At 47.6% G+C, this 21,409-nt stretch overlaps 1 protein-coding gene across 10 annotated transcripts in view; it reads right to left on the bottom strand.

The window, feature by feature from the left end:
• The window catches only part of SLMAP (sarcolemma associated protein), a 1,011,035-nt gene that overhangs the window by 162,694 nt on the left and 826,932 nt on the right, over positions 1 to 21,409 (bottom strand). For 8 of the 10 annotated variants that reach the window (XM_085624675.1, XM_085624673.1, XM_085624680.1 and 5 more), the window contains one exon: positions 4,174 to 4,291. In XM_085624675.1, the coding sequence (XP_085480801.1) occupies positions 4,174 to 4,291 (118 nt within the window). The remainder of the gene's footprint in view (positions 1 to 4,173; positions 4,292 to 21,409) is intronic. The other 2 variants (XM_085624676.1, XM_085624674.1) reach the window with 1 other exon arrangement.

Below are 21,409 nucleotides of genomic sequence, written 5' to 3'. Positions count from 1 at the left end.
CAAGCAAATGTCCCTGACCAGTTCATCCATAGGGCATTGTCTTTGGAGGTGGGAACATGGAGGCGAAGCTTGGGCATTTTGTGTTTTGCGTTGTGGCAAACAGGTCTATGTGAGGAATTCCCCATTCCTGAAAGTATGGGAGGAGATCCTGAGGATGAAGTTCCCACTCATGAATTTGCTGCTTTTGTGTGCTGAGAAGTTCTGCAATCTGATTGTTTATTCCTGGAAGATGCTCTGCTAGGAGATAAACCTTGTGGTGAATAGCCCATTTCCAAATGGCTTGTGCTAGACATGACAGTTGGAGAGAGTGTGTCTCTCCCTCCAGTTTATGTATGTAGTACATAGCTGTCATGTTGTTTGCGTGGACTAGGCCAGCTTTGCCTATGAGGTGAGCTTGAAAGGCTCTGAGCACTAGAAACAAGGCTAGTAGTTCTAGGTGATTTATATGAAGCCTTTTGTGCTGTAGACTCCAGAATCCTTGGATTGTGTGATTGAGCAAGTGAGAACCCCAACCAGTGAGCGAAGCTTCTGCTGTTAGCACTGTCTGTGGAACAGAGTCGATGAAGGGCCGCCCTTTGGATACATTTTGTGGGTTCCACCACTGAAGAGAGCGATGGGTGCAGTCATATACCAACACTAGATCGGTCAATTGACCCTGTGACTGGTTCCACTGACTTGCTAAGCATTCTTGGAGGGGACGCATGTAAAGTCTTGCGTGGGGAACAATTACTATACAAGATGACATCATTCCTAGCAGGCTGCATTGGGAGAGGCTAGAGATCTTTGAGTGTCAATGGTGGCTCCCAGGTAAGTCTGTATGTTAGAAGGCTGCAAACGGGACTTCAACGCATTCACTGTAAACCCTAGCTGGTGTAACAACTGTATTGTGGCTTGAGTATGTTGGAGACACTTATGGTGCTGGCTTTGATGAGCCAGTCGTCTCGGTATGGGTACACATGGATGTGGTGATTTCTTAGACGAGCTGTGACTACTGCCAGGCATTTGGTAAATACTCTGGGAGCAGTGGTGACTCCAAACGCTAGTACATTGAATTGGTAATGTTGGCCCACTATTACACATCTGAGATATTTGCGATGAGCAGGGTGAATTGGAATGTGGAAATATGCGTTTTTTTAAAAGTCTAGAGTGGATATTAAGTCTCCCAACTGTAGGAGTGGGAGTACTTGCTGAAGTGCCACCATGTGGAAATTTTCTGACAGTATGTAGAGGTTTAGTTCTCTGAGATCCAGAACAGGTCTTAAAGAGCCATCATTTTTGGGAATTAGAAAATACAGGGAGTATACGCCTTACTCTTGATATTGTAACGGTACAGGTTCTATGGCTCCTTTTAGTAAAAGAGACTGTGCTTCTTGTTTGAGCAGGTGTAAATGTTCTACATTTTGTGAGAACGAGGTAGAATGTTTGCAGGATTGGTGGTAAGCTCCAGGCAATAACCATATGGGATAATTCCTAACACCGATTTGTCTGTAGTTATAGACCGCCAAATGGGGAGGAATTGTTGCAGTCTTCCCCCGACAGGTGTGGTATAGTCAGGGGGAAGTGTGGGGAAGTCACTGTTTATTTGGGGAAGGGGAATTACGGGGTGTGCTGCCTTTTTCTCTACCCTTACAATTGTTCCCTCTGTAACCTCCCCGAAATAATCCTCTTGAAGGGGACGACTGGTTGTTACCTTTATAGGTGGATGTATTTTGGTTGGAGTGTGTGGTCTTAGACCCAGCTCGGTGAGAGGACTGCCGAAAGGAACCTCTATTGGAAGGGACCTAGAGAGCTCCCATAGATTTGGCGACCTCTGTGTCCTTTTTCATTATTTCTAAAGCCTGATCAACATCAGGCCCAAAACGATGTTTTTTGTCGAACAGTGTGTTCAGAATGAATTGTTGGACCTCAGACTTCAATCCTGAGATCCTTAACCAAGCATATCTTCTAAGAAGAATGCTGGTGTTGACCTCTCAAGCGGCGGTATCAGCAGCATCCAACGCACACCTTATTGACGAATTGGAAAGTAGTTTCCCTTCATTTACTAAGACCTGGACTTTGGTTTTATGCTCATCTGGTATTGAAGCAGCTGCTCCATTTCATCCCAGTGATGCCCTGTCATATCTGGCTAAAAGGCCTTGCATATTTGCAATGCGCCAGTGATTGCCCACCCGTGCCGCTACACGTTTGTCAGAAGCATTAATTAATTTGGACTCTTTTTCCAGTGGAGGAGCGCCCCAGATGTTTCTGAATTAGCTCTTTGACAAGCATTAGATACAACTAGTGAATCTAATGGTAATTGCCCCATGATAAATACTGGATCCGTGGGGGAGGCCTTATATTTTTATCAACTCTAGGAGTTAATATGCAAGCACACACATGTTCCTTAAAAATGTTATCTGCGTGTCTCATCATGCCTTTAAGCATGGGAAGTGTTGTTATGACTTATGTGTGGACCCTAAGGTTTCTAACAAAAAATATTCTTCTAATGCCTCTTTATGTAGTACCACGCCATGACATTGTGCTGCCCTGGCAATGAGTTCTTGGTAGGCTCCATTGTCATCTGGGGGCGATGGCTTAGCAGGGTAAAGGTCAGGGTCGTTATCTGTTGGGGGATCAATAGTCTAGTCAGACCATGGGTCTACTGGTAAATGTGTACACTCTTCATCAATATCATCATTATCTCATTATCGTGGTGAGATAGTGGAGAATCCTGAGGTGTAATCTGTAAAGGATCAGAAGGAGGAGAGGGTGGTGGTGGAGTGGATGGCGGTGGTATATGAAAAGGACTGGTGGCCACAGATGACCTCTTTAAAGGAATTTTGTAATGAGTGTCCTCATCTGGAAGTTTGTGTTTTTAAGGCAGTTTATTATGTATACAACCTGTATCAGGGTTAATATAGTTCTTTTTGTTTCCGATCCTTTTTTAGTGGGACAGCGTCTAAATTCAGATAGGACGAGGCCTAATTTGTTTTCGGTGCAGACATGTGAAAATCTTTAGGTGCGAAAAATTTTGGTTCCAAAAGCTGTTTCACTTTCGGTGTGGGAGGTTTTTGCTCCGAGACAGATTTTTGCTTCTATCTGGATGATTTCAGATCCGAAGAGGACCTTTGGTGAATAGGTACAGAACCTGAGGGCTTGACAGTGTGTTTCGGAGCCGAGTCGGGAGGCGGGGCGTCGGAAAAGTAGTCTTGGTGCAGACTTTGGCCAAATGGCAGAGTTAGTTCTGAAGCTTTGTCTTTTTTCTGGGGAATTTGGCGGGGCAGGGGGGTCTTCCGTACTCGCGTGACCCCGTCCTTGCGGCAATTCTTCAACGTTGAGGTCTATCTCGAGGTCCGAGCTGGAGTCCTGGCCTGAGAGGATTTCTTCTTCCACCGCTGATGCACCCACATAGTCCAGATCGGAATGTTCACCGAAGATGTCCGGTGTGTCTTCGATGCTTTGATGCTGCATTTCTCGACGTCAGGCCAGACGATGGCGAAGAGTCTTCTTCGATCTAAATGATTTGCAGGCGTCACAGTCAGCCTCATTGTGCTTCGGAGACAAGCACAAGTTACACACTTTGTGTGAATCAGTGCGCGGATACTTTGCGTGGCAATGAGGGCAAAATTTGAACTGTGTCATTCCATCAACGGAGAGCTAATCTGACGCGGCTAGGCCCAAAGGCCGTCCACAAAGCTTTCCGATTGAAAGTAGTTTTCGGTGACTGAAATGATACGCAGAAAAGTGGGAAACGTGTATGAGAACAATACCGTCGAGGTAAAGAGGGTTGCGCATCGAGGGGAACCGAAGAACGGTTTTGAACCGGAGCGCAGCAACACACGTCCGAACCCGATGGCGGAAAAAAACAATCTAACAATGGAGTCAATGCCCATATGCACTATCACCGAAAGGAGGAGTCACCTCACCGCGTGACTAGAAGACTTCTTCGAAGAAAAACAACTTGCAAACATCCGGGCCCAACACTAGATGGCAGGAGTATGCAAAGCATGTGATCTTCAGCTCACATGCCTGTATGTTTCTAGCATTCACTGCTAAATATCTGTGAGCATTAAAAGAACTTCATATTAAGTTTTTATTTCATGAGATTTATTAAGAAAAAATAAGCACAAGAGGCAGAACACCCTTTAGGATTCTGTTAGGATATTACATGAAAATATTTCTTCTTACACTTACCTTTGCAGTTCTCCTGCTTGTCGCTTCATTTCTTCTGTTAACAAAGCTTTCTCCTTTTTCATTGAAAGGCATTCTGATTGTAGAGCACTGCAATCTCCTCTCAATTTCTCGAGATCTTCTGGAATCAAGGATAAATAATATATGTGAACTAAATTGCCAAAGCACGGAGAATATTAATTAAATTCCCCTTACTGTACTGGATGGAGTTACAAATAAACTCTGCGGTAAGAACCTAAACGTCCATTTTAGACACTGAAATGAATTGATAGAACTAGCACGACTACCAAGTACAATCGAAATGGATTTCACTTTCAGGAGTCACTTTTAAAAATATATACACTTATGAGACATTCAACACGGACTGCACCTTGAGTGTTCATGTAGGCAAATAGTATCACAGATGTAAACTCCAGATCCCAAGATAAAAATGTAACAAAACAACAATCGTGGCTACTTAAATTATCATGCAAAGGGAGATTGGTGGATATTCTCAATTAAAAGTGGATTTGTGGAAATCTGGATAAATGTTTACCATACACTTAAGACGATTGCAAGCATTCCTCCCATCACCTTTTGTGTGCTTTAGGTAATGTTCAAAGTGGCAAGTGTATGCCCAGACGAGAGTCTCGTGCACACTGTGTCAATAGAACTAAGCTATATCAGAATGATGAACCCTAATCAGGGTGAAACGAAACCAGACTTAGGTAGATTGTGTCCTGGTTAGGAGAGGACCCAGCCTGGCAGTTGGGCTGAACTGTTCCTAGTGGAGCAGGGTCAAGACTGATTTGCATGTTGCTTGGTCCAAACTGAGGTGGCATGGTGACCAAAAGAACGATGGGTTGGCATGCCACCTCGAGCAATTGGCAGTAGTTTGATAAATCACCAGGATTCCTCCCATTGTCTTTCGTGAGTTTCAACTACATCTTAAACTATGCATTAACGCACAAGTTACTTACCTTCGGTAACGATATATCTGTAAGAAACATTAGTTAGTTAGATTCCTTACCTTAGAATATCCCCAAGCGTCAGGCTGGATCCGGAAAGATTTTTCGTCAGCACTACCCCTTCGCGTCAGTAGGAGTCGTCTGCGGCTCCGCGTCCGTCGTTGGCGTCGTGATCGCAGGGATGACGTCGGAGTACTTAGATGCCGCCCACGCGCGCTGACGTCAGTTCTGTACATAGCGTTACGCACCAGGAACGCAGAGCCATGCAAGAAACCGACACTGGTGCCATGAAACTAGGGCCCTGAAAGGGATGACCTTAACCCTAGATATTGGTTCGCAGAACGGGGAGGGCGGGTGGGGCAGAAAGGAATCTAGCTAACTAATGTTTCTTACAGATATATCGTTACCGAAGGTAAGTAACTTGTGCATCTGAAAGAAACACGTTAGTTAGATTCCTTACCTTAGAATAGATACCCCAGCAATACCAACCCCGGTGGTGGGTCTGCAAACCAAGATCACACCAGGAAGTCCTGGAGAACGGAACGGCCAAAGAAGCCGTCTCTCCCAACTTGGCTGTCCAGGCAGTAATGCTTGGCAAACGTGTGCAGCGAGGCCCACGTAGCTGCCTGACAAATGTCCTGCAGAGGAACTCCCCGTCCCAAGGCAGTAGTAGCCGCTGTGGCCCGAGTGGAATGGGCCCTCAGCCCCACAGGAGGATCCTTCTTAGCCAAGGAATAACAGACCTTAATGCACAAAACGACCCACCGAGAGATGGTTCGCTTGTGCACTGCCCGCCCCTTGTTAGCGCCCACGTAGCCAACGAAGAGTTGGTCGTCCACCCGGAACTGTTTTGTGCGATCCATATAAAAGGAGAGCGCACGTTTTGGGTCCAGACGGTGGAGCCTCTCTTCCTCTTTCGAGGGATGCGGAGGCGGAAAGAAGGTGGGTAAGGTAATGGACTGCCCAATGTGAAAGGCAGTAACCACCTTAGGAAGAAAAGAAGGGCGAGTCCTCAGAACGACCTTGTCCGGATGGACAGAGAGGAAAGGAGGTTTAGAAGAAAGAGCCTGGAGCTCACTCACTCTTCTGGCAGAGGTGATGACAACCAGGAAAGCAGTCTTGAGAGTCAGAAGACGAAGACGACAGTTATGAAGTGGCTCAAAGGGAGCGCACATCAGATAACTTGACACCAGATTCAAGTCCCACTGAGGCATTACAAAGGGAACAGGAGGAAACATGTGAGTAATGCCTTTCAAGAATCTATTGACAACAGGGGACTTGAAAAGAGAAGGCTGATCAGGAAGCCTCAAGAAAGCTGAAACAGCTGAAAGATATCCCTTGATGGTGCCCAGAGCAGAGCCCTGCTGGGCCAGGGTAAGAAGAAAGAGGAGAACCTCAGAAAGAGGGGCGGAAAGGGGATCCACAGCCTTTGCTGTGCACCATGCCACAAATTTGTTCCACTTGCAGGCGTATACCGTTTTAGTGGAGGGACGCCTGGCTGCCAGAATGACATCGCAGATTTCAGGAGGCAAGTCAAATGGCCTCAACTGCCGCCGCTCAATCTCCACGCATGGAGGTGGAGGCTGGACAGGTTTGAGTGGAGGACCGTCGCCTGCTGTTGCGACAGAAGGTCCTCCTGAAGAGGCAGTCGAATCGGGGGATCGCTTAACAGAATGAGCAGCTCGGGATACCAGTATCTTCGTGCCCAATCCGGAGCCACAAGGATGACTTGGGCCCGGTCGCGCCTGATCTTCTTTAGCACTCTGGGCAGAAGTGGTATAGGCGGAAAGGCGTATAACAGACCGCAACTCCACTTGTGACAAAAAGCGTCTCAGAGCGAGTGCCGCCTTGGAAATTCCAACGCGCAGAACTGATGACACTGCGCGTTCTCTTCGGTGGCGAATAGATCTAACCAAGGCTCTCCCCACTGCTGAAAGAGACCTTGCGCCACATCCGAGTTCAGACGCCACTCGTGATCCATCATGCACCGATGGCTGAGTTTGTCCGCCCTGGCGTTCAGAGAGCCCAGCAGGTCTTGAACCACCAAGGTGATGCCTTGATGTTCCAGCCATGTCCAGAGGCGCAGAGCCTCCTGACAAAGAGCCCATGACCCCACCCCGCCCTGTTTGTTGCAATACCACATGGCGGTGGTGTTGTCCGTGAATATCTGCACTACACTTCCCCGGACAGAGGGAAGGAATGCCTTCAGTGCAAGCCGGATCGTCCACAGCTCCAATAGGTTGATATGGAGCCGGGACTCCGCCGGAGACCAGAGGCCTCTGATCTCCGCCTCTCCCATGTGGCCCCCCCATCCCAGGAGGGACGCATCCGTCACCACTACGTGCTCCGGTTGGGGTAGGGAGAGGGATCTGCCACTGACCCCAGCGAATGCAGGAGGTCGGCCATAGTCTGGAGGTGGGAGACGACTGTTCGGGGCGAGCCCGCCTTCAACAACCAGTCGTCGAGATAGGGGAAGACTGGAACCCCTTATCTGCGCAGATGAGCTGAACACCCGAGGGGCACTGGTGAGGCCGAAGGAGAGCACAGTAAACTGAAAGTGCTCGTGGCCTACCGTGAACCGCAGGTAACGCCGGTGGGCCAGCAGGACGGGTATGTGGAAATAAGCGTCCTGCAAGTCCAACGCTACCATCCAGTCTCCAGGGTCTAGGGTAGCCAGAACCGGAGCTAATGTCAGCATCTTGAACTTCTCCTTCCGGAGGAAGGCGTTGACGCTCCTGAGGTCCAAGATGGGGCGTAGGCCCCCTTTCTCTTCTTGGGAACCAGAAAGTAGTGAGTGTAACAACCCGTCCTACTTCTGGGCCAGGAACGCACTAGATGGCCCCCTTGGCCAAGAGGGCTGTAACTTCCTCCTGCAGAAGTAGCAAGTGACCCCCCGACATGCGGTGGTACTGCGGTGGCATGGCTGGAGGGGTCGCCTCGAAGGGGAGGGAGTAGCCCCTTCGGACGATTTGCAGCACCCACCTGTCCAAATTGATGGTACGCCAGTGGAGCAGGTGATGGCGAACTCTGCCTCCCACTGGCGTGGAATGGGCCTGAAAGCTCGGACTAGGAAGGCTTTGAGGCAGATGCTGCGGGAGCGGATGGGGACTGACCGGCTCTCTGTCCCCCTGCTCCGCCACGGCGGAATCCACATCCGCGACCGCGTTGAGGCTGGTTTTGCGGCCTGTGGCTGGACGAACGTGCGGGGGCACCCCTTTCTTGGCCACGAAAGGGGCGAAAAGCAGAAGTTTGCTGGTGCTGGGCCGACAAACCCAAGGACTTGGCCATAGCCCTGGAGTCCTTAAAGCGCTCCAGCGCGATATCTGCTTTGTCGCCAAAAAGGCGACGGCCATCAAAGGGCATGTCCATGAGAGTGCTCTGGACATCCCCTGAAAAGTTCGTGGACCTCAGCTAGGCGTGACGACGAATCGCCACCGTCGTCGCAATCGCTCTGCCCAGCGAGTCCGTGGTGTCAAGTCCACATCTAATGGAATACAGTGCTGCATCACGCCCCCCCCAGCAAGAGCCTGGGAGAGCCGTGTCCTGGCCTCATCTGGATACTGGGGCAGCACGTCCGCCACAGTATCCCACAGAGAGTGGGTGTAACGGTCCAAAAGGCATGCGGTATTAATGGACCGCAACCCAAGACTGAGTGAGGAAAACAGTTTCTTGCCAAACTGTTCCATCCTTTTGGATTCCCGGTCTGGAGGTGCGGATGGGAAGGCGGTTTGGGACGTGGAGGCCTGGATAACCAGACTCTCAGGGGTGGGGGTGTACGGACAGAAAGCAGGGGTCGCCCGGAGCTGGGCGGTGGCGCCAGGCCACGTTCCGATCCACAGGAGAGACTGTGGAGGGCTTGGACCAAGTGCCCATCAGAACGTCGGTGAGGGCCTCATTAAACTGCAGCAGAGGCTCCGAAGAGCTTACTGGCGGTTGAAGCACCTCAGTGAGGAGGTTAGTCCTCAAGGCCGCTGCAGGGAGCTCCAGACGCAAGGCCTTGGCCGCCTTGCGCAGCACCACAGCATCAGTAGCACCTTCCTCTGTAGCCACGGAAGGAGGAGAGATGAATCCAGTGTCAGGCGAAGTGTCTAGACCACTGGCCTCCCCCAGCTCATCTGCCCAGTCCTGACTTAACTGGCACTGCTGTGTCAGAGGGTCCTCAGACCCCTCCCAGTCCTCCCCTTCATCCATGTCCTGGTAATCGGGCAGAAATGACGGAGCTGGGTCATAGGCGAAAGGCTCACCCATCGACGCCTGAGACAGACCAGGAGCGGGGCTGAAACCAGGGACGGCGTCGTCCGAGGACGGCGCCGGGAGCGACACCATGGGTGTCGGCGCCAGTGGAGGAGTCGTGAGGTCAACTGGCGTCGACCGGGATCCAGGCCTGGATCCCACAGGGGCCTGCGGCGCCGGGGCCGAAGCTGCCGGCTCGCTAGGACCCCCAGTCGGACCAGCGGGGCCCGGAGGTATGCCGGCAGGCCTCGACGGCGGGAAGAGAGTCCTCATGGCCACGAGGAAGTCTCGAATCTCGCCCGGAGTCGCATGAAGCTCAGGGACCGGAGTGTGTGGGGCCGGATGCGACTCCGGCGGAGCCATGCGGGTGGTGCCACCCGAACCCTCGGCCGAGTCACGCGACCGGCGAGGGGAGCCAGAAGAGCGATGTTGTTTCTTCTTCTTTTTGCCATGCCTCTACTTACCTGAGTGCGAGGACTTGGATCCTGACGAGCAGTGAAGACTGCGGCTCCGCGACCGGCCCCTCGACTTCCTCCTCGACTGGGACCTCGAGCCGATCTCGAGGAGCTTGCGGGACCGCTCCTGCCTAGCTTTCGACGTCAAGGCCCAGCAGTCGCGGCACGACTTGTGATCGTGGTCGGCCCCAAGACAGTAGAGACACCGATGGTGGGGATCGGTAACCGACATCAGTCGGTGACAGACGTCACACGGCTTGAACCCGGGCATCCCTACCGGCACCAGGAGTCGAAGTCGATTAGAAAAAGATAGACAAAATGTCCAAAATGTTAGTCAAAAAATGACTAAGGGTACGCTCTTCCCGGATCTGCGCTTGCAGGCGCGGAAAAAAGAATAACTGACGTCAGCGCGCGAGGGCGGCGTCTAAGTACTCCGACGACGTATCCAGGCTATCACGGTGCCGACGACGGACGCGGAACCGCAGACGACGCCTACCGACACGCAGGGGTACTGCTGACGAAAAATCCAGGCGAGACCTATTGGCTTTGCCAATGCTTGTTATTATTGGGTTATCTGTTTGCTGGATATACATTAGGAGTGGAATGGGAAAGAGGGGAGAAAATGCTTTGTTTCCAAATAAAGCTCAGGTAAATGCAGGCCTCGAAAAATCTACTGCCCACTCACTATGACAAACAGATTTTATAATCGTGATATTTTTAGGGCCTACTGGCCCCTTCTGGCAAGAGAGCTCAACCAAACAAAGAATAGGTGTTCTGTCCATTAAGAGAGCGGACAAACAATAAAGATACATTTATATTTTGTTTTTATCTTTTCATATTTGCTGCGCATTCAAAGAGAGAAGTTAAATGTGAACTTATGTCTTATTACAAATTGCTGCTCATTTTATCCTGTAGATTGGTGTTTACTTTGATTTCGGAACTGTAGGATGGCTTTTTTTTTTATAAACCCACAACATTTAAATATCTTGTAAATTAACAGTACAAATATTTCTAAATACATCAGCAGATGCATATTTTTTGCAATTCAAACGTGTGATGGAAACAAAGATTTTAATAGGATCAAAATAATGTGCAAAAAATAAACATTAGCTGAAACTCAATTTCCAAACACTATTGTTGTATGCTATACAGTTTTATCAGTAAAAGTACATGTCGGTGGTCAATTATGTGGCCATTTTAATGGAAAATATACTATCTGTAATGGCAGTGCGCCACCACATGAACTAAGAAACATTACTGGCCCCACCCTGATGATAATGCTGTTAGAAAACTAAGACGCAAGTCAGGGTTTATGTGTAGCATATATGTGAGATAGACTCGTATACATGGAGCAAAAGATTAGTTTATTAAATCAAACAAAATAGTCTTTTGTACTGCAGATATGCTGAACTCACATATTTGAAGGTGCTCCCGTATGCCATAAGAAAGAAAATGGAGGCTTGCTGAAATAAAATAATTGCCTAGGATCACACACTTTGAGACCAGTTTATGGGTCAGGGGCATTACTTTTAGATTGAGCAGGTCTGGTGACATTTTTATGATTCTATCGCCTCCTCCCCCAGCCTGAAATGTTAACACTGACTTGTCATCATGGTAAACAAATAGGTAGGCGATGGGAAGTCCACCTGCGCTGGTGCAGACCCATCAATCAGCGCTTCCCAAGGCCGTCTGAGTGTTCAACAAGATTTTCTCTGTTGACTAATCCCCGTTTACATAAAGCACCATTGAACTGTTAGAAGGTGACTTTCTAAACTGCTTTCACCAGAAAAAACAGTTCTGAAACTGGTCTAACAGGGTTCCTTTAGCTAAAGATGCTGTATACAAGTACAGCACACACCTAATGCCTTGGACCCTTGATTCTGTGCGTTTAATAGTCAATTGACACACAATCTGAAATACTGACGCACTGGGTGCAACGATACAGGCAGCCAAAATGGAGACCACGAAATGGCTTAATTTTCCTAGGCTTTGTGGACGAAAATAACAATAAATAATTCTAAATGTGGTGAATTTCACTGTTGCTATAGCTATGTAAATTATTCCATGGTGACCCGTTACTTTACTCTTCTTGACTTACTAAATCAACAGCAAAGCTTATAGCTGCCACTAAAGGAAACAAGTAGCAAGTCCTCTGCATACATTTCCATTTATCGAGTGCAGCGGTAATGTGCATGCTCGTACATTCCAATTAGTTTCCCCTTCAAATACAAATCTACAAAATCTGAAAATGGGCAAATTCTACGCACATGACTTAGTGTCAAGTGTCAGTCAGTTGTAGACTGAAGCAAATCATGAACTTACTCTAGAGAAGCAGCCTTTGCTCCATTTCAGTCAAACTACGATCCCGGTGTGATGGACAGCGCAGGGCTCTTGCCGATGAAGATGCCAACCTGCCTCACACTTCCAGCCCTAACCCTCTGGCAATGCATTTAACACCTGGTGTTACTCAGAACACAGTGATTGGCAAATGGCAACAACGTGTGCCAAACGTGTCAGGTCTGAGGATGCATGGGGGATTCTCAATGATCCCTCCCCACTTAAACCCCTTCCATAAAAATTGTTTTAGAATTAGGCGCATGAGTTTGCAGAAAATAAAGTAATTCTTTCTTTCAAACTAGTGAGTTGTCCTTTAGTGCGGTTACTTAAAGCCGTGGCTAAAAATTATTAGGATGGCTTATGTATTTGGCCCCATTTTCATAAAGCTTTGCGAAAACCAAATATGTTCACTTACGTGCCTATTGCTCTAGGGGGGAGAAATTTATAGAAGATCTCCAAACTTAATTCACTGATAAACTCCCTTAACAAATTATTGTTAAAGAAGGCTACAGAAACATTTACAAGCACAATGCCCCGTTACTGATGGTATAAGAATGCAAGAAGAAGATAATGAATGGGCACACCCTATAACCTTTGCATGGCAGGCATAGCCAAAGGCCATGCTAAGAGAATTCCAGGCATGGCGAGAATGTTTACCAGCATGGCCAAAGGTCACGTCTGTAACCAGTAGCGCTAGGCATAGTAAACAAGCGTAATATGACAATATTCAAGATTTTATAACCTCCATACAGAAACAAATACTTTTAAAACAAACACAATATTTTGACATAATGGAAAATATACTAAACGTATGCTTTAGACGTCATTAGACAGACTGCCTGCCTCACATTAATTCACTTCACACCACTCGTATCGATTGACGGCCGCTTCCCGGATGTCTCTGCACACGCAGCCTGTCTGGCTGTCTGCACCGACATCAGCACATGCACACAAAGGCCATCCAACGATAATCGATCCCTACGCCTTAAAGGGACAGTGATCATATTTCTATCATACCATAAGAAAAATAGAAAAGGTGCGTGTTTCCTCAAGTGCCTGCTGCTGGTAAAACCTGCCCGAGCGTTGCTGGGTAAAAATGACAGATTCGATATTCTGAGGCAGATTAAGAACTTCGGTGCAAAAGTGACCAGAGACCAAGGTTCATGTTTGAACTGAAAGGGAAAGGTCGGCTAACCGTAATTACATTTGGAAAACCCTGCACAGGCAATCATAACTTAAAACACCTAAAGAACGCCGTTTACCCACTTCAACACCCATTCAAAACAAGCGGCACTGAAAGCGATCGCTTTTGCGATCGCTATTGTTAAAAAAAAAAATGTTTTTAAAAACGCCCGCTAGTGGTGCAGCGAACATGTGTTTTCAATTATCGCCCCCGTGTCTGGGCATGATAATTGTAACCACATGGCCTTTGGTGCGCGTAACACACACCAATAGGCCATGGGCGGAGCAATGCGCCCGCCTTTGGCCTATTGCATGCTGTCTTTCAGAAACACACGCACGCAAAGGCCAATAACGGAAGCCAAAAGGAAAAGCACACGCACGAGCATGTGCGATTCCAGGCTCCGTTTTCGAACCCCACACAAAAGGGTTCTCGCTCCGCGAGCCCTAAAAAGCACACTTTCTGTGTAAAGATCTATCTTTCTTCCAAATTTGGTGTACCTCAGTTCAGTAGTTTTGGCTGAAGCAGTCACTAAAATTCCCTAAGGAAATTGTGCTTTGGGACGCTCCTTTTTAAATCGGGCCTGCTAGAAGGGTTACCTCGCAACTTTCAAGGAAAAAGATCATATGTTTAAACTTTTTTTGTAAAGTTTTGGGGCGATTCGTCAAATGGCGCCAAAGCTATTAGCAAACCTAAAAATCAATTGCTTATGGTAACTAGGTCCTAACTATAACTACACAGTGACAAACGAGAGTGTGTACATATATATATATATATTCACTGAAAAAACCATAGGTTTCACACATGTTATAGTTAGCTGGACATTTTACTGATAAAAAACCAATGAAATTCCCCCGTTATAGTTAGTGCAGGCAACTATAACTCACGCGACCGCAATCCTCTGCTGATGCTAATACTGTATTTAGACAATTATTTGCCCATGTCTTCTTCCATTAAATTTTAGCTATACATATATTACAAATATTTTTTTTTCATAAAGACACATATGTCATCAGCAGAGGATTGCGTTCGCGTGAGTTATAGTTGCCTGCACTAACTATAACGGGGGAATTTCATTGGTTTTTTATCAGTAAAATGTCCAGCTAACTATAACATGTGTGAAACCTATGGTTTTTTCAGTGAATTTGCAAGGTTTTTTAAATGCTAATTCCGAACTATAACGTGTGTGAAACCTATGGTTTTTTCAGTGAATTTGTACGGTTTTTTAAATGCAAATTTTTTTTTGAGATTTTTGGTAAACCTATGTATAAAATAATATATGTACCATATCCTGCATTATGGAATGGTTATTTTTTTTTTATGCATTTTTTTCCGTGTGCGTACGGTAAGCTGACGCTACGCGCTTCGTACGTCATAAGTACAGTGCGCTTACGTGATACGTACGTGACATACGCGTACACGCATGCGCGTCGCGTGGAAGCAACGTCGCGGTTACGCAGGGGTGCGCACGGTAGGTCATGTGATCCACAAAGAACACTTTTCATTGGTTGAAACTACTTTCAGTTCCAGAAACTTCCCACACCACACCCATTCCCCTCAGTACTGCTTGAGATCCCCTAGGAGAAGGAGCTGAATTGACATTGAGATACAATGGCAGAGCAGCAGACCTCTTCTGAGAGTGAGCCTAGCAGCACCATCATCAGACAGAGAAGGAGGAAAAAAAAGGATTCTTTTGTGTGGGAGTATTTTACTTTTCCCGAGGGGCAGAAAAAGGTCAATGCTCCATTGGTCACTTGCACACTTTGTGACCGTGTTTTATCTAGAGGAGATCCAAGGAAGAAGTATTCCTTTGGAAATCACTCTATGATGAGACACATTAGGGATAAACATCCCAGGACCTTTGCTCGACATACTGAAGAAAACTCTTCAGTAAGTCACCGGAGCCCAACCTCAGAAGCTCAGCCGAGTACATCATCGGCAGCTCAGCTGAGCCCTTCCTCTGAGGTGGGAGCATCACCTTCTTCTGCTCCTCTGGACATTAACCCTCGATTTCGGAGGGTTTCAATGAGGTGTACAACGTGTTGTGGTCTTATTGTTTTTGGGGAGACCAGTGTTTCCCTTATTAACAATACGATAGACCAGCACGTTTGTAGACGCTCATAATATTCCCATTCTTTCTTTCCTCCATCCCTGTATTAACCCAACGGCTCTTTTAAGAGCCAACCTTACCTCACAATTTTTTTAAATTTTTTTTAAGCTTTCCTTTTTGAAAAAAAAATTTTGTTACGCGAAGTTCGCGGAATTTTTCCTCGCGGAATTTCTCCGTTTACGCCGTGCGCGTATGCTACGCGCATTCGGCGATTTAAAAAAAAAAAATTAAAATACATTTTTGCCCTTGGGGGTCCTTCTGGGACCCCCTGACCAAGGCTATGGGGTCAGGAACTGTCCAGCCTGCCCCCTTTTCACGTTATCCACCTTTGTTTTTCACCCCCTCAGACTGCGAGAGACAAAATGGCGGCCGACACTTCCTGGTTTCGACCGATTCGAATGTTTACTGAGATCTAACAACCAATCAGAATCGCGCTCGTGCACGGCGGCGTGCGCGTACGGTAAGCTTACGGCACGCGCTCGGAGCGCGCCTATAGATATATATATTGATTTAAATGCTATTTTCTCAGGAAATACTGAACAGATTTACACGAGACCTTCAAAAGGCACATCCCTGACCTGACGGCTACCTCTCTGCCAAATTTCAAGTAATTCTGTTCAGCCGTTCGGGCTGTAGTTCGGACTAAAGGTCCTATGGAAAAATGCATGGGGAAAACGCGTTTTGGTACCCCCCCTTTTTCTCAGCCCCCGCTTGACGAATCCCCCCGAAACTTTCAGGGTAGGAGCGGAGCAGATTGCCCCACCTATTTTGAGAATTTCGCGAGGATTCGTCAATCGGCGCCAAAGTAATTCCAAATAGAATGTTGCGGATTTCCTATGGAAACATGGTCCTAACTATAACTATCTACTGGCGACCGCCAGTAGATAATATATATATATATATATATATATATATATATATATATATATATATATATATATATATATATATATATTTTTTATTTTTTTTTCAATTATTTGTTTTAGTACATGATCCTCATGATCCTGACAGAGCTAAGAGATCCTCACAAGAATTATTACAGTGCAAATCTTCCAAAATCTTCTACCTTATGGTTTGTCAGAGGCGTTAACCGACACAAAAATCTTTCCCTACATAGGTAGTCTGCGATATTATATGTAACAAAACACAAAAATGTCGAGACCAACCCCTGCCCTACTGTTGGAACCAGGGACTCACCTTTTGTAGACTCCTCCCCACATCCCCCATAGATAACCTACTGCCCAGAACCCTAGGATTCCATTTAAAAATGCATGAGAGCCAAAGGAAAATGATTTTCCCAATCAGGGCTCAAGCCATGGCCATCCGCTAGGAAGACTAGGCAAGACGTAGTTGGAAAGAATAGGGGCAATCGATATGATAAGGGTACTCAAACTGCCTCAGGGGGCCTATGAAGATGAGAACTCCCCAATTAATAAGTGTATACACCATATAAGGTCTGTCTGGAGCAGCTATTCTGCCACAACATTAAGCATGCCCGACGGCACAATGACTCTTCCGGCCAACCTGGGTCCTGTGATTTTATTAAGCTAATCCTCAAATCTAACACTCTGGCCGACTGACTAGTGGACTTGGAATTACGCAAAGATCTGCCAACCGGCACGATTATAAGGTTTAAACTAAACCGACAGGTTGCCTCTAGCTACCAAATCCGCCCCTCTCCTGAGACCTTTGATTTGTCGAAAGCCCTGGCCCTTGCTTACTAACTCAACCCCACTCGGAATTCTCTGACCTGCCACATGCTCTGGGCACTTCTATGGTAGACTGAATGAGAGGTGTTCTTCACTCAGACGCCAGTAGGGAAATGGGGCATTTGGAGTCTGATGGCATATCACCCTTGGATGTTGTCCCAATGGGTATGAACCTGGTAGCCGCAGATTTATCTAGCACACCCTTGACCTCCCAGTCCAATGATCACCTCAGACACTCTACAGTAATTAATATGCTGTCCTAGAATGTGGCAGAAACTAAATCTAAGCTTTATGACCCCGCATGGGGACTTTTTATAGACCAATTGCACAAGTTGCTACTTGTGTAACGATATATCTGTAAGAGACATTAGTTAGTGATAGATTCCTTACCTTAGAATATCCCCAGGCATCAGACTGGATCCAGAAAGCTTTCGTCAGCCTTACCCCTGCATGTCGATAGGTGTCGTCGTACGGCTCCGCGTGCGTCGCTGGTGTCGTATTCGCCGAGATGACGTTACTGGAGCTACTTAGACGCGCCCACGTGTGCTGACGTCAGTTATGTATACAACTTTCCGCGACAGGAACGCAGAGCCAGGTAAGATACTGACCACTGGTGCATAGAAACTAGGGCCCGAAAGGATGACCTTAACCCTAGAAATCAGTTCGCAGAACGGGGAGGATGGGTGAGGCGGTAAGGAATCTATCACTAACTAATGTCTCTTACAGATATATCGTTACACAAGTAGTAACTTGTGCATCTGAAAGACACATGTTAGTGATAGATTCCTTACCTTAGAATAGATACCCCAGCAATACAAACCCCGGTGGTGGGTCTGCGAACAAGATTACACCAGAAAGTCACGGAGAACAGAACGGCCAAAGAAGCCGTCTCTCCGGACCTGACTGCCAAGGCAATAATGCTTTGTAAAAGTGTGCAGCGAAGCCCACGTGGCAGCCTGACAGATGTCCTGCAGGGGGACACCGCGTCCCAATGCAGTAGTAGCTGCTGTCGCTCTGGTAGAACGGGCACGCAGCCCCACTGGAGGTTCCTTTTTAGCCATAGAATAACAGACCTTGATACACAATACGACCCAGTGGGAGATAATCCTTGTGAACAGCCCGGCCTTTCTTGGCGCCTGCGTAGCCAACAAAGAGCTGGTCATCCAACCGGAATGCTTGTGTGCGATTCAGGTAAAAGGATAGCGCACGTTTTGGGTCCAAACGGTGGAGCCTCTCTTCCTCTCTGGAAGAGTGCGGGAGGCGGAAAGAAAGTAGGCAAGGTGATAGTCTGCCTGATGTGGAAGGCAGTGACAACCTTTGACAAGAAGGAAGGACGAGTGCGAAGCATAACCTTGTCCAGATGAACCGACAGAAAAGGAGTCTTACAAGAAAGAGCCTGAAGCTCACTCACTCTCCTGGCAGAGGTGATAGCCACCAGGAAGGCAGTTTTCAAAGTCAAAAGACTTAAAGGACAATTGTGAAGCGGCTCAAAGGGAGCGCACATGAGAAAAGTCATAACAAGATTCAAGTCCCACTGAGGCACTATGAAAGGAACAGGAGGAAACATATGCGTAACGCCTTTTAAGAATCTCTGTACAACAGGGGACTTGAAAAGAGAAGGCTGATCTGGAAGCCTCAGAAAGGCTAAAATGGCCGAAAGGTAGCCCTTGTTAGTGCTCAGAGCAGAGCCCTACCGGGCCAGAGAAAGAAGGAACAAAAGGACCTCAGAAAGAGGGACAGAAAGGGGGTCCACAGTCTTGGCTGTGCACCATGCCACAAATTTGTTCCACCTGCAGGCGTATACCGATTTAGTGGAGGGACGCCTGGCTGCCAGAATGACGTCACAAACTTCGGGAGTCAAATGGAATCAGCTGTCACCACACAATCTCTACGCATGTAGGTGGAGGCTGGACAGGTTCGGGTGGAGAACCGTCCCCTGCTGCTGCGACAGAAGATCCTCCCGCAGATGTAGTCGGATTGGGGGATCCAGATTCATACTGAGTAGCTCGGGATACCAAACTCTTCGAGCCCAGTCCGGAGCCACAAAGATGACTTGGGTCCGGTTGTGCCTGATTTTCTTCAGCACTCTGGGTAGAAAAGGTTTAGGCGGAAAGGCGTACAACAGACCGCAGCTCCACTCGCGACGAAATGCTTCGCTGAGCGAGTGCCGCCTTGGAAATTCCAACACGCAGAACTGCGGACATTGCGCGTTCTCTTCTGTGGCAAATAGATCTAACCAAGGCTCTGCCCACTGTTGAAAGAGACCTTGCGTCACCTCCAAGTGAAGACGCCATTCGTGATCCATCAGACACCGGCGGCTGAGTTCGTCCGCCCTGGCGTTCAAAGAACCCGCCAGGTGTTGAACCGTCAAGGAAATGCCGTGACGTTCCAGCCATGTCCAGAGGCGTAGAGCCTCCTGACATAGGGTCCACGACCCCACCCCGCCCTGTTTGTTGCAATACCACATGGCGGTGGTGTTGTCCGTGAACACCTGCACTACCTTCCCCCGGACAGAGGGAAGGAATGCCTTCAGTGCAAGGAGGATCGCCGGAAGCTCCAGAAGGTTGATATGGAGCCGGGACTCGGCCGGAGACCAGAGGCCTCTGATCTCTGCCTCACCCATGTGGCCACCCCATCCCAGGAGTAACGCATTTGTCACCACTGTGTGATCCGGTTAGGGAAGGGAGAGGGATCTGCCGCTGACCCAATGCTGATTCGTGAGCCACCACTACAATTGTTGTGCAGTGCCCTCTGAGATCTGGATGTAGTCGGGCAGGTTCCCCTGATGCTGCGCCCACTGGAACTTCAGGTCTCACTGCAGAGCCCGCATGTGCCACCTGGCATTATTGGTCAGCAGGAGGCCATGAGTCCCAACAGCCTCAAGGTCGTCTTGGCCGAAATCCAGGACAAGGGTTGAAAGATCGGAATCACAGCCCGAATGTTCTGGAATCGCTGTTCGGGAGGATAAACCCGAAACTGCACCGTGTCCAGAACCGCTCCGATGAAGAGAAGCTTCTAGGAGGGAATCAGGTGCGACTTCGGCACGTTGATGGCAAACCCCAGCAAATGCAGGAGGTCGGCCGTAGTCTGGAGGTGGGAGACGACTGTGTGGGGCGAGCCCGCCTTGAACAACCAGTCATCGAGATAGGGGAAGACTGAAACCCCTGATCTGAGCAGATGAGCTGTGACCACCGCCATCACTTTTGTGAACACCCGAGGGGCGCAGGTAAGGCCAAAGTTTCTTTAACATGCATTTACCTCTGACACCATTGATCACAAAGATATCTTTTCTCAGTTAGCCTGTTTAATGACTGCGAGTTTTAAGTCAATTGTTACAATCTCTGGTTGTTTGAAAACAAAAAGAACACTTCTTCATTTCACAGCACACGTGTCCTTTACATAAAACAGTGACAAATATTTACATTTTATACAGTGACTTCATGACATATCATACAACATGAAAAAAGTACTTTAGACAGACAAAATAATTATTACACAACAATAATAAGGTGTCCACTTTTATATGTCTTGGGAACTCAAGCCAATTGGATCCTCAAAGTTTGACTTTGAATGTGGTCCTGAGCAGAGTCAGATAGCTATATCGTAGTGATTCTGGGGAGCAATAAACTAATTTGCTATTTTGGCTCTCTGGGGGACACTGATGTCTGATTTTTTATCCCAAGCGTGTCTGGATCTCTGCTAACCAGCCGACACGTTTCGACCTATGTCGTGTTGGACCTATATTGTATTCATAAGGTCTTCTTCAGGGCTGTTATGTGGTTCAAGTGGGACATCTTTTTCCTGTGGGGATAGAGATATGCCTGTTTTAGTGTATGTACTAAAAAGGGTTATTGTTCTAAAAACATGGTTTGTTTGGGAACTTACGTACATTCGGTTGAAGATTGCTGTTTCGTCTTTGCCTATAACACACAAAAATAACAAATCGATGAAATAGGAATTTACACTCGTTGGTTTGAGTTGCCACGTTGTGGTCATTCTGCTTAGTTGTTACATACCCTTTAAGGCAATTCTTGGGGTAAAGGAATGGCGTGCATAGCTGATCCAATCTTGCTTGATTGTAGCTGATTGCTCTGTAAAAGCAACAGCCTCTGAATACCTCATTGAATCTTCCCCCTATTTTTAGTATCGGTAAGGCCAAAGGGGAGCACGGTGAACTGAAAATGCTCCTGGCCCACCATGAATCGCAGGTAACACCGATGGGCCGGCAGGATGGGAATATGAAAATAAGCGTCCTGCAGGTCCAGTGT

The sequence above is a fragment of the Triturus cristatus genome, chromosome 9 (assembly GCF_964204655.1).
Source record: "Triturus cristatus chromosome 9, aTriCri1.1, whole genome shotgun sequence".
Lineage (NCBI taxonomy): Eukaryota > Metazoa > Chordata > Amphibia > Caudata > Salamandridae > Triturus > Triturus cristatus.
The sequence above is the reverse complement of the archived record's forward strand: the minus strand, read 5'-3'. Positions and strand labels throughout refer to the sequence as shown.